Source organism: Excalfactoria chinensis, chromosome 3, assembly GCF_039878825.1.
Source record: "Excalfactoria chinensis isolate bCotChi1 chromosome 3, bCotChi1.hap2, whole genome shotgun sequence".
Lineage (NCBI taxonomy): Eukaryota > Metazoa > Chordata > Aves > Galliformes > Phasianidae > Excalfactoria > Excalfactoria chinensis.
The window spans coordinates 66,329,345-66,344,034 of NC_092827.1; the positions used below are offsets into that span (position 1 = coordinate 66,329,345).

The 14,690-nt window shown below is 36.8% G+C and overlaps 1 protein-coding gene across 2 annotated transcripts in view; it reads right to left on the reverse strand.

Moving 5' to 3' along the window:
• The window catches only part of WDR27 (WD repeat domain 27), a 90,748-nt gene that overhangs the window by 39,129 nt on the left and 36,929 nt on the right, over positions 1-14,690 (reverse strand). For both annotated transcript variants that reach the window (XM_072332356.1, XM_072332355.1), the window contains one exon: positions 9,646-9,748. In XM_072332356.1, the coding sequence (XP_072188457.1) occupies positions 9,646-9,748 (103 nt within the window). The remainder of the gene's footprint in view (positions 1-9,645; positions 9,749-14,690) is intronic.

The window sequence follows — 14,690 nt, forward strand, 5'->3', positions numbered from 1 at the left end:
CAGGATAGAAATTAATTAAAATACTGTGGAGAATGAAACAATTCAGGTGCTTGACATGAAGCATACATTCTCTAGACTCTGTACACTTGATGCATTTGTGAGAAGATATAAAAATGGATTCATGGATTTTTTTATAATCATATTGCAAGCTACTTATTCTTCAGTTGAAATTTGTTGTAAAGGCTGTATCAATAAGGACAGCCTTCAGCAGAAAAGAACAGGCAACAGACAGGACTATGCTTATCACTACTCTCCATCATCTCTATCCATTCTGACTAAATTGCCTTACTGACAGTTTTCTTTTCCTCTTTAAAACCTTCTGTCCTCTGTCTCTTTCATGGAAGAAAGCACAAGGAAAAGATGAAGGCAAGACCAGCAAGAGTCAGGAGAATAAACACTCAATCACAGACAGTGTCTTCCAGCATGTTCTGAGCCAAGAAGAAACACAGCTTCATGTTTTAAAGAAGGTAACATCACAGAGAAATATATTAAGTGAAGCTGAAGTTTTTTCCATCTTAATTCAGTGACTTGCAAAACTTTGCCAAAGTTATGCAATAAAAATTAACTTCCAATTCCATATTCTCAGTTCTATTTTAATTGAGGAGGATCACGTTCATGTTTTGCTAAGTCTCTGAGTCCCAGTTCATCTCTAAAGAAGATGTCAAAACATGTTATTGTTTTTTGGTTGTTGTTTTAAGATAAATCCCATGAAACACATTAACTTATGCTTTTCCACACTGTTACTAAATCAACACTTAAGCTCAGATATTTCCTTTAAAAAATGTTACAAAGTTGTATAGCTTCAGTAGCATCTACCAAGTGTTTAAAAGGAGAGGTTAGCCAATCACACTTCTTAGCCTACAAAGCATTTAAGCTCTTACCTCCCATCTTTCAAGATGTAACCCCTAGTGCTGGATGCAGCATGCTTCAGAATCAGACACATTGTGTAGCAAGATTCTCTGGGTCAGAGTAAAGACAAGAAGACGCAGATGGAAGCACATGTGTAGCCAAGCACTGAAGCACTTGTCAGGATAGAGAAGATCTCAGTCTAGTTTATACGAGACTGCTTTCATACTGAAGAGCTGCTACATGAAACACGCACAAAGGGGCTAGGAACACAACCCTGTATTTCTGACAGTTCTCTCTTCAAAGAAATACTGTTCTTTTAATTACCATTAAATTCAATAGTTTAAAAAAAAAAATAAAAATCTGTTTTAACAGAAATGGTATTCAGGTACTCATAAAAAGTGTAATAACTCCAAAATAAATATTCTCCTTCTGTAGGCTGCCATCATGCTAATTCTATTACATTTGAGATGCCACTCAAATTACTTTTCTGTTCTATAATGACTGGATTTTTCTGGCAGTTTCTGCTCTACAGAAAAAAGAACAGTAAGTGATGTATAAACAACACCATAACACTAGCAACAACAACAATGTTGAAAATATGAATTCAGTGATAGAGAAAGAACACGTTCTTCAGTAAATGAAATGTAATACAGAAAGCAATACAGCTTAGGAACTGCTCAGTAATTCCCCAAATGCATACATACATATAATCTGCTACAGATTTCAGCCAAGGTCAATTCCTTTTTTTCTATTAAGACCTTTTTTTTTTTTTTTTGTAATAAAAATACTGATTCAGTAGATACTGGTATTTTCTTTCCATTCCTGTCCAAGGTCAGCCAAAAGTAAAAATCATATACCTGTACCAATAGCTTCCAAACAGGTTTCCTGCAACCATAACCACATACTTACTCGTGTTTCCATTCACATGAAGTTTGGAGAACATTTGGAGTAGTCAGTTTTGATTAACTCACAGTGAAAGAGTGTATTTAGCACCTTATACAAGCTTTTGCTTTCTTTAAATTTGTAGCAAGAGTCGGGGAAGAAGGCTGACAGACCTTTCTTGAGGAGAAAAGAATTTATATCCAAATGCAAAACTACTTAATTTTACTACCCTGGTAGAAAGGGTGTGCTAAATAAACAAACTCTGCCTTCAAAATAAACTTATCCCCACCTGTTCCAGATGCCCCCTGATCTAAATCTACAGCCATGTGCATTTGAATCAAACTATTTACATGCTCACATCTCTTCAGGAAAAGGGAAGAGGGGAAAGCAAGTCAGTAATAGTAACAATGAACACACAACAGAATAATTCTTTTTATCATTCCTTGCGTGGAGACTGTAAAGCAACAACAGTTGAAATACACATCTTTTCTAGACACCGTGTTTTTAAATTGGAGTGCCTTCTTAAAGTATTAATCATTTAAAGAAATGAATAAATGAGTAAGTAAGGAAATCAAAAATAAAAGACCCTAGCGTCTAACATACTTAATTTGACCCTAAACAATTAGAGATTTCTTCAGAAATTTTGCATGGAATGGCCAAAGTCATCCTTTTCCTGGGACTAGTTAGTGTAATATTTCAAATGAGCTCCAGCAGATGGAAGCATTATCTGGTGGGAAGATAAATAAATAAATAAATTTACTAATAAATCCAGATGACTGTCATGAAAGCGTAAGACATTAGCCTCCCTCTGCCTCCATTAGTGTCATTACATCTGGTGCACAGTATTAGTGTCATTACATCTGGTGCACAGTCCCTTGCTGTGTGATATAATTGTTTGGGTTGCACTCCATCAATCTATTTACCCTGGGTCCACATCTCCCACTGAACTGTGTATTTTTCCTTAATCCCAAGCTTAACAAACACCTGAAATACTTGTTCTAAAATATAAAATAACAATCAGCCTGAAGGAGACACCCAGCATGGAAAGTTTCAGCACAAAACATTCCTGGTTACAAACAACTGAAAACAGAATTATAGTGGAAAGTGTTAGACTACTGTAATTACATGCATCAGTGCCAAATCCACACATAATAAAACAGTTTTTGCAAGTATTCTAAGCACTGATTAACACTCTTCAGTCCTGAGACATGTTATACAATAGTAGCATGGAAAATCTATTCAAGTCCATCCCCAAAATATTGAATACAATATGCCCTTTTAGAAACTCTGCTCTTCTAACGCAACTTGTTGCAGAAGTTGCTTTGGTAGTCACAAGAAATTGCCTATTACAATAGGATCAGAGTTTCAATTTGAGTTCCTTCCACATAACCACAAAAGGAGTAGTGAAAATTAATATGGTTCTTCATTATCAAAGATCAGGTCTTTCAAAACACGGGGCATACTTGTCAGATATATCAGTATACTGACAGTTACAGCCAACACAGTTTAAATTTTCCCCATTAAAGAAGACTATATAAGAAGATCCAAACCATGAGTTTTACTTCTGTAAGCCTTCCTCCTTAGAAACTTCCAATCTATTTTTTTTTTCTGATTTTAGTTTCTATTTAATTAGTCAATTCCAAAAGTTCATATATATGCCTGTTTTTATTTCTATGCCTTTTGTATTTATGTAGCACCAAATATTGTTGTATTGTTGTATGACCTGTGACTGTCAATGCTCTTTCGGGATCCCACTGGATTTGTTGGACACAGATAACTATTAAACATGAATTAAATTTGGGTATTTATATCTATTTTGACTTCCAATTTCAGCTACGTTTAAATATGGGGTATTTCCTTTAAAAATAATATTAATTGGCAAAAAGCTAACATTTAGTATTTTCACTCTGCTGGCAGAATTACCCACAGTAGTGACCCCTTGCTGATGCAGGGAGGCACGAAGTAGGAGATAGGAGTCCCAGGGAGTGGGATGAGACATCAGGCTTAAAGATTTACACAGTAACACTGCAGCCTCAGAAATATCAGTTTTGACAGGCTACTGGAAAAGAGATACTTTGTAGTAGTTATGTGAACACACTTAGAATCATACAATCATTTGAGGTGGAAGGGACCCTCAAAGGTCATCAAGTCCAACTTCAATCCCTGCAATGAACAGGGATCTGCAGCTAGATCAGGTAGCTTGGAGCCCCCTGCAGCCTGACCTTGAAGATCTCCAAGGATAGTGTACCCACCACCCTTCTGGGAAATCTGTCCCAGTGCCTCACTACCCTTAATTTAAAACATTCTTCTTTATATCCAGTCTAAATCTCCCTTCTTTTAGTTTGAAGCCATTTCCCCTTGCCCTGTCACAGTAGACACTGCTAAAGAATCTGTAACCCTTTCTTCTCACAGCCCCACTTTACATATTGAAGGCTGCTCTCATGTCTCCCTGGAGCCTCCTCCAGGCGGAACAGCCCCAGATCTTTCAGCCTGTCCTTGTAGGGTTGGTGTTCTATCCTTTGGATCTTTCTTTTGGTGGCCACTTCTATAGCCAGCAGAAAATTTGTCACTCCTTTCAACTGCTGACCTGGATTTATGTTGGTCAGTACTGAGATGCAGAAACACCATACATAAAGCAGTAGACTGAGCTGACCAAGAACCAAACAAGAGCAGATGTGTTCATGCTCATAGAATTCCATGGTTCATAAAATAATCTACCACACCTAAGATTTTCAATCACCTTCAAAGATATACCCAAAGAGCAGAGTAGCAGCCCACTGCAAAGTCATTCCTGTGTTGATAAGAAAGCAATATTTACCTCTTCTCTCCTAAGACAATAGTCATAAAACCAATCACACTCCCAAAGAGTCCAAGAAATTGAGGTTCAAGAGTAATACAAAGATGCATTCTTCCTTGGAAAGGGATAGATTTCATCTAACAAATAGCTGGCAGTGAGGAGGTTGCAAACCCTGTCATTCATCCGCTGCCATTTATATTCCTCAGCCAAGCAATGTCAGTTCTGTTTTTTCCACAGTAATCATTGCTAATGCTATTTTCTCCAGATGTTTCCCTTTAAAGCTTGAGATAAACAATATGGACATATAAAATAGAATTTGAACAAAAAATAATTGAGATGCTTATGACATCCAAACCCAAAATATCTCAGATAGTCCCTACCACTGCTTCAAATACTACATTTTGTTCTGCAAGCCCTCTGGTAAGAAGCGTAGACCAAACCAATAAATATTAACACTGCTATCAGACATTTTGAAAAGCAAATTTCCAGAAGGTATCCTACTTGTTTCTAAATCCCATATTAAAATCAATGAACTAGCAAAAACATCTCTGATAGCACAAATGTATAACTCCCAAGAAATTATGAACTAGACATAAATACAACTTTTGAACTATCATCATGTCCTACCTCCTCCATCTACATACATCTATAGCAGAATACCTTTCTCAAAACCCTGTGATTCCCTTCATCTGTAATCCTTTATCTTCCATTCATTACTACCTAAAAACGTTTCAGTGAAATCATGGTCTCAAGAGAGAGGTAAACCACCACATAATCTTATCATTTACATCATGAAGATCTGGGGTTGTTTTTCTCTTTCCTGTTGAGATAATGTAAAGTAATTTAGGACCTAATCATATGCAGTTTGTAAGCATATTAAACCACAGACGCAACATGAAAGATTATCATGTAAATAAGATCAGAATAACTGACTGCAGTAGTGACAAACTGAGGTAGGTGTCTTAATTTTTCACTCAAAGTAAAAAGCAGAGAAAAAAATGTCAATTCTCAACTCAGTTTTATAAATCAGAACTGAGGCACAGAAAGACTAATATGATTTATAATACATTAATAAGAAGCACAAAAACAGAAGATATATATAGAAGAAAATACTGCTGGCAACACAACCTCCAAATGAGTTTTGGTGATTTACTTTGGTCTATTTTATCTGGTTCTGTGGATTGAACACCATTTACACATAAACAGCATTCAGTTTGCTCAAGCTGCTGAGTTCAGACTCATTCAAAAGGAACTAAGCTGCATATCTGACTTAAAAGAGCATTTCAGCTTTATTAGCATTGTAACTAGCAAAATTGTACCCTAGTAATCCAAAAGGAAGACTTCCCTTCTGCTCTGGAATATATGAAGTCCTGAAGTAAGCATGAACAAAGTAACTTACTAAAGTTCAAACAAGAAGTTTCAAAGTCCAAAACACCTTTCTTTTCATAAAGAACTTAAGAAATCAGCAAGGAACAGTACTTGGTACTATGCTAAAACAAAAATGTGTTTCCCTATACTGAATAAAACATTATGCCAGACGCAGAATCTTGTACCTGAAAATAACTGATCAAGAAAGTATAGCCATGTCCACCATTCACAGGCTTACAGATCACTTTGGATATGACCCCTGACTAGTACATCATCAGCATCATTTGTAAAGTGAGAATTGACTATAAAACCAGTATTGCACAGATGTTAACACTCAGGAATTCTGCAAGTGGTTAGGACTGATGCGTAAGTATTAAATCAACATACCCTGTCTTCTGTTCCTCCTTTCACTGTCAATGTCCTTCTGGAGAAGAAACACTCTACTACCTCTGAATTTGGTGCCTTCACATTTTTTGGAGGTCTAAACTTAATCTCAGATTTAGAACATGCTTCAAAGGTATCGCAATAGGTAAAATCCTGCACTTTAGTAAAAACCTTAAATAGAAAGGAATAAAACTTCATACAATACCGTTGTGTTTTTGTTACTGATGTAACAACCTCCTACACTGAAAAAAAAAGCTGTGGGTTTTCAGTATGGGCCAGTCAAACCCAGCCTGTGAGACTTGACATGGAAACAGATTTTTAAATTAGCAAATTGCATTTCAGCAATGGGGCTGAAATGTGACACTAAAGTCTACAGGTTGAAGGGAAACAAAATTATCTGAAAACAATTTAAGACCCAAATCTTTATTACTGCATTCCTCATTTCATTTTTGGGATCTTGGAATTTATTCAGAGAGCCTCAAAGTACTCAAAACAAAAACTATGAAAAAGAACCTAATTAGACATGAAGTAAAACAGTAACTAGGATTACATCGAGCATATTTCTCATATACTTTTATCCTTTTAGAGTAAGATTTCATTTATGAGATAATATTTAGGTAAACATTTTTCTACAAATGGAAAATGAAAATCTAAACCCAGCAGCAATATTTGCCTAACGTCCTTGGCACTGTTCCTTGATAGTAAAAAACTTCGAACTATCCACTTGTTAAACATCCAGAAATTACACCGAAGACTCAACCCACTTCATTTGTGGCCTTAGGCTTTTTAAGATGAAGACAGGAACTGATATTAGAAATGCTGTCTAGATATTTTAATCACTGTGAATTATGGAAAGGCTTATCACAGTTCAGAACCAGGATACTGTACAGATTGAAGGCTTTACGGCCACTGATGACTTTACAATCTCGACTCCCTAGAAGCCCGCAGCTGGGCCAATTACCAAAGTGACACCAAGGCGGTGAGTGGTAAAATGGCGATTTATTGAAGCAAACACACACTTATATAAACTATGCCTTTTGTCTACGCCTACTGCATTACACGTCACTGATCCTTTTAGAAATGGGGAAGGGACTGTCGCGTAACGCCCCGATATTCCCCGTATTCTGCCTAATACACAACAACAGATACAGTTCTGATCAAACTGTCAGGTCCTACACAGTTCTTGGCAAAGGTTATTTTCAAGTGGAAGTAACCAGGTACGGGAACATTTGCAACACATGACTTACAATATGTACACACACAAAAGCAGCTCACATGAAAGTAAGAGGTTACTTTAGTCAAACAGAAGCTATATCAATCAGTTTTTGTATCAAATAAGCAGTATGCTTCATAATAAAGTAAAAGGCAGACAGAAGTTGCAACTCTTCATTTATAACTACATTTTTCAGCTTTCTTACTCTTTGCTCTGTAGGAAGATGGTTTTGATTTTGCAGTTAATGCAGACAGTGTATATTTCTCTCTAGCAAACATTGTGAAATACAAATCGTGTTTTGTAATTAGTATTTCTCAATTATACCCCAGTTATTCCTCTTCTAACTTAAAAATCAATCATTTGTTAACCATAGGGTGCAAGCATTGCACGTGATAAATTAAACTCCAAGATGACTGAGTTGTAGTTACTGCTCAGTGGAAAGATACATTTAATCAATGAGGAGTAACCAAATAACCTATTACCAGCACTAATACATTTTAACAGCTATTATAATCCCAGTGGACATTAACTCATTGAATATTATCTGCAAAAATATCTGAATTCTTGGTATTTTTAAGCTGATTCAGTTGCATATCAGTCCCTTTGTCAGAATGTTACTAGTTTTACAATATGAATGGACTGTTCCTTGTCATGTTCTTTTTTATTTTTATTTTTTCCAAACAGAAAGGCAGAAGTATAATCAGTCAAAATGTATCAAAGAGAGGTCTACAAATGTCCCTAAACTGTATTTTGTCCTAACATTAAAGCTATAGCAAGTTTCACAGAATCTGAAACTTGACTCAGTTTTCCAGAGGGGACAGCAAGAACAATGAAAAGTCTCTATGGACGTGCGATGCAAATTACGCAAAATTCTAACCCATGAGCCACACGAAAACATTGACTGGCACTGAGCCCACCAGGGACTACGTGCCAACTGGAGCAGGATGCAGTACAGCTATTCAGCTTCCTATAATCAGCTACCAATTGCCAAGAATTTGGACTAAGGGTAAAATCATATTCTATAAATTTATTTTCTATCAGCAGCCTTTCTTAAGCTTTATTGCAAAAGAGAAAAGGTTTTACAACTATGCCTCTTTTTATACTATTTGTCCTCAAACTTAATTAGAATCGCAACTAAACATATAATGCATGTCAAGCATTGAGATCAACATTAGATATGCTTCACTTTACAAAACAAAAGCTTCTGTTCTGTATTGAGAACTACATTCTCAAATGCAAATTACCAGAAACTTGAAGTACATATCTTATCATGGAAACTGTGAGAATATACTAGCCATTGCCAAAGCTCCAGCAATCTGCCAATAAAACCTCTAACCTTCACACATGACTGGAGTCCGTATTTCAAACTGGCTACAAAAGTAAATTCCATTTGCTCTGAATTTGAAACTGACCAGAAACCTTGTGTCATATTCTTAACGAGTCACCTTGAAAGACCTAGAAGTTAGACAGTTTTCCTAACCAACTAGTTTGGAAGAATGTATTTATAAGCCCAATTTTAAAGAGCAATACTACTAGCTAGCAAGTATCTATCTCTTAGTAAACACTGGGGAAAACACTAGCCAACAACACAGGACACTAAATTAAAATTAGTGCAAACTCAGAAAGGTAGCAATACACATTTACTCAACACTTTTTGCTAAGAGATTCTTAATACAGGTGAGGGTCTTTTCATTTTGTATTCAGTGTTCCTGCAAAACCAGAAATGAAAGCTTCATCACCCCATGTTTGATTGCCTAGATAAACTGACGTGTAGTTGCTACACAGTTCCTATGGTCAAATACATAAGCACTATACATGCTGCATAAAGCCATGTTACAGACAATAACATTCTCCTCATCTTCAATGGCATATGACAACTGAGAGTCAAGTGCTGAGAAAACTTTGAGAAATTAGCTCTTAATCACTCTGAGTGACAAAATTTGATCATTTCCCACACAATGTAAAGGAAATAAACATAGGGAATCAAACGTTAATAGTAATAGCTACATAGTAATCAAGCATATAAAAGTGCTATTAAGATCAGTTTTGCTCATTAGTCTGAATCTTAGGAATAGGCATGAAAGGACTACATTGCACACAATACAAGTAGCTCCTGTGGTTTTGGAGGAAAATAAACAAAGACACTACTTACACACTTGTCATCTGATCCACTGGCTATAAACTTCCCACAAGGAGATACTGCAATTCCACATGGGTAGGAGCGGTTACTATGGCCTTCAAATCGACGTTCACACCTTCAGAGAAGTTTCAGAAAGTCTTATTACTAAAAAATAAAGACTAGCTCTTTTACTGCCGTTTTCATGAAATTCTACTTAAGTCTCATCATTTTTCTTAGTCTACAAATTTAACTAAGGCAAATACACTAATTAGGTTATGAATACCTGTCATAGGATTTGTGAAAACTGAAATGCATTAAAGAGTATCACTGAATAAAAAATAATAATAATAAAAAAAAGAGTGCACAGTACTACAGGGAAAAGCCCAAAGCCTGTGCTTTGGCCTTCTTTAGTTTACGAAGACAAATATCATTAGCATTTAGAAATTTAGATGCCTGCCATTAAACTACCATAATTAGCTACCATAGAACCATATGATAGAATGGCTTAGGTTGGAGTCAACACATAGCTCTTGAGTTCATGTTCAGAGACTTTCAAAATCTAATGAATGTCATTGAATAAACTGCCTCTATTCAAGCTTCCCATGGAAGGCATCAGCTATCCTACACTTCCCTCAAAAGCAGCATTATATCATATAAGACTCCAAAGGTTAATGTAGAACGAGTAGCAGAATACATATTTAAATTATATTGGCAGAGAGAAAAATGAACGACATTCATAATTTCTCTGTCACTCATGAATATGCCTTCAGGATCACCTTATTTCTTTAGGTAGACAACTAGCCACAAGGATTAACAAACAGAGTTTAAGCCCTCATTCCATAAATGCTAATTTCCCTAATGAACTCTTTCTTCTTCATAGAACCATCCACAAATAAATCACTAACAATTTATTTGCAAAAGAATTTGACTCCTTTGCAGCTACATCCAATAACTCAGTTCTCTACCTATGAATGGATTCATAGGAAATAACACAGTTCCAAGGCTTCTACTGATCTTTTTTTCTGCTACACTACAGCAGTGTAAAACAAAGGACAGTACAACTTTTCCCCTTGCTAATATACCCACAGTAATAGCTAACAACCTGGATTCCATTTTCTTAGTTGTGCCCTGTTAAAGACACGTTGTAAGTTCCACTACAAGTATGGTTACTATCCCAGTCCCCCAAAATTCTGCTTTAAGATGACATTTCAAAAAAGTGATTCCAGTTAAACTTTCCACATAACCTGGCAGAAATTTTGCTACACTATCTATTATCCCTAGGTATCTCCATGTACTACGGAGATGAAGTGAAAAAAGGAGCTTCTAAAAAAATAGGTGCTACTACACACACTACTTTAGGTTATTCTAGGAGTTCACTTATATCAGACATCATTTTCCTCCCATTGTGTTAAGTAGCAACAGGTGGTGACCAAACTTATTTTGGACATTGCAAGCTTTCCCCAGCCAACTGGCATGCTGTCCCAGTCTCCTAAGAATAAATCTCTGGTCAGAACTTTTCAGGGGTTACCATGGCAAACATCTGGTAATTGCATGGGACAGTAAATAGCCAAGTTTTCCCTACGTTTTCCAATGTACAGCTTTTAGACTACTTTCCAAAAAAAATAAAATAAAATATATATATATATCTTATGTCACAAACAACTTGTAGAATATTGGGGAAAAAATGTAACATTTTTTTCTGTCTTTTAAAGAGAAACATACCAAAACAGTACATCTTGATATATCAGGGAATGCATAAATGAGGCTATTCCATTCTTCTTCCTACACTCAGAATCAACTTGGTAGTAGTCCAAAGCTTTCTTCTTTTTAAACCACCTCATCTTTTATTCTATTACTTCGTCCCTGTGCTCCGCTATTTGCACAGAGAACCTGCAATACTAGCAGATCCATTGAGATGCTATGAATATCCAAGTATAACCTGACAGGAGTAGTAGCTACCTCAGATGTACTGTACACGTGGGTTTCATTTAAAACACATACTGAACTCCTCATAGAGGAGCTCAGCATGCTTTCAGCAACAGTGTGAAGCAGAGACCACACATTTCCCATCCTACATGCTTTGATACAACCCCAATCCCAAACTTGGAGGAACTCCAGCCACTGCTTATCCCTTTCTCCTTTGTTATCCTCAGATAACACTCAAAGCTTTTGGGGTGAAATAAAAAAAAAAGGGAAAAAAAAAAAAAGAAAAAGAAAAAAAGAGAGAGAGAGAAACAGGATTCTCATGTTCAGAAGAGATCAAGAAGCAAAAGAAGTAATTTTGTTATTAATATGCATTTCTGTGTAGTTTGCTCAGGATATTATGCAGCTCATGAAGACAGAAACTGAAAATTTTCTGAAAATTGAAAGTAATTCATTTAAATTGCATGTCTGACCCTAGTGCTCTCAAAGTGTAATTGTTAGAAAATGTATGAGATGAGTTCCATGTGCCTGCAAGAATCCTGCTGAAACACAGTGCCAACAGAGCTTATGATCTAGTTGCACAAGATCATAATACAAGTTGAAGATATTACTTTCATGTCAAAAGCTGTCTTGTGTAAAGACCTGGCAAATCTTTTCAGAGGCTGAAAGAGGGTGAAACTAATTTTCTCTCGGATCTTCCATCAAAGTATTGTCATAACCATGAGTAATTTGCAGGAGAAATTCAGTACATTCAAATAAACTAATATTCCTCAAAAATCTTCACTGTGGTCCCATGAGTGCACACTGTCTTCTTCCAGTAGATAAGGAACAAATGCTCTAACAGCAGTAAGAACAGAGCAGCTGAACTTATACTCCTTAACACTTCAGAGTCAATCACAGGCAGACTGCCGCTGCCACTGAAGGCATTAGTTGTGGTGGTGCCTGGAGGCTCCTCACAACGCATTACTTCTGACAGCTTCAACAGTGACAAGAGCAATCTAATAGCTGTCATGTCTACTTTCCCAAATACAGCATAGTGGCAATAACTTCTTCTGTTTTTTTCCACTTCTGCAAAGAAAATGAGCACATCTGATAGAACAGCACTACTGTCTCAATCTCTGGATTAATTCACAATCTCATCTGTCCTTTTCCATTCTGTTTTCTAATTACACATCACACCAGCTGTTGCAGCAAGTTCTCCATACTATAGGTCTCTGTGACAAATAGAGATGTGAAAGTGCTGGTTTCATATGATTACATAGAATTATAGAATGGTTGAAATTGGAACAAACCTCCAGAAGTCATCTGATCCAACTCGACTGCTTAAGCAGGAACACAAGACCATATCTGGGAATACCTATACCAAGAAGGTCTAAGGTCCACATAGAAAACAAGGCTAGATGTAGAACATGAGACACAGACACCTATAACGTAGTTCTGGCTTAGACTGGATACCCATAACTAAGCTTAAAAGGAGAACCAGGAGCAAAGGACAGTGTTTCAGTAATGATTCAAGGCTGGTCTGAGCATTTAAGACCCACTGGGGCTCTCAGTGCCTTCACAGTGCAGTCTGTAGCTTGAATTAAGCTACATCTGAAACACCAAGATAATTCTATGACATGCAATTAGTGTCACAAAGAAGGGTGAATCTATATGCCCCTCTTACTTCTGTGACCGCTTGCAATGAAACATGCAAGGAAAACTGCAAACCACTGCAGAAACCTAGACAGCTGATTTTTTTTCCCCCAGTATCAGCCAGTCATGGCAAGTACTCATTACATTTTGCTGGTGAATGTGAGCTTATGCTGTGAGTTTATTGCCAATAAAGTCAGACATTTACAGAAGTACAGAGGACAACACTTTGAATTGGTGGTTTTCTCCTAACATTGCGAATGGAATCAACTTCCTTTATTGTGGATATTATACCACACAGTTATCTAATCTGTAAGTGGGAAAAAAAAAAAAAAAGAAGGGTAAAACAAGTAAAAACTGTCACATGAAACTTAAATGATGAATATAAGGAATCAGCTGCTATTCAGTCTAGTCCGCTATTTGCAGTTATGGTTTTATTGTGTAACAGAATGGAATTTTCCCTAATTTTAAAGTTTCTATGTTTTAAAGTGTTGATTTTACAGCAACAAGATGTAGAAATCTGCCTCTCACCACTCTCAGTTTTCATGAAACGCACTAGTTACTAAAAACAGACAGGACTGGTAGATATGAAGGCTTAAACTATATTTGGACCTGACAACTGCTGTCATTCCAATAAAGACTTAAAGATGAACATTAAATGGTAAAGGCAACAGGTACAGATACATGAATCAGTGCTAGACTCCTGACTCCAAGAGAAGTTGTAATGCTTCTGAAATACATTCAGTAGAAGGAGATAAATGGATAAAGACAAAATGATAAAGTGTTTGTGTCTTATGGGCAATGTTAATTCACAAAGAGGACTTAAATTCTTTAGAAAAATTTAAGATGCAAACTCCTGGTCATCAAATGTTTGTCTGACTCTTGGCGATCCTTTTGCTGATTACAGAATCATAGAATTACCCAGGTTGGAAAAGACCTCAAAGATAATCAAGTCCAACCTTAGCCTAGTCATAGTACCCTAACTCTAGCAACCCTCCACTAAATCGTATCTCTGAGCACCACAACCAAACGGCTCTTAACACATCCAATGATGGTGAGTCAACCACCTCCCTGGGGAGCCTATTCCCTCCGTTTACCCCTATTCACCCCCTCTATAAAGAAGTGTTTCCTAACATCCAACCAAAACTTACCCTGGTGCAACTTGAGGCCATTTTCCCTCATCCTGTCACCAGTGAGAAGAGACCTGCCCCACTCTCCACTGCAAGCACCTTTTAGATACTGGAAGAGAGCAATAAGGTCTCCCGTCAGCCTCCTTTTCCCCAGACTAAACAGCCCCAGCTCCCTCAGCCTCTCCTCACATGGATGATTTTCCAAGCCCTTTGTAAGCCTTGTTGCCTTCCTCTGGACCTGCTCCAGTACCTCCATGTCCTTTTCATACTGAGGTGCCCAAAACTGAACACACATAACTGATAACTCTAAAATTCTTCTCAATTAAACTGAGATATAATAGGAGTTCAACTTCTGTGTTCACTGCATCTAACTTAGACTATAGATAAATAATT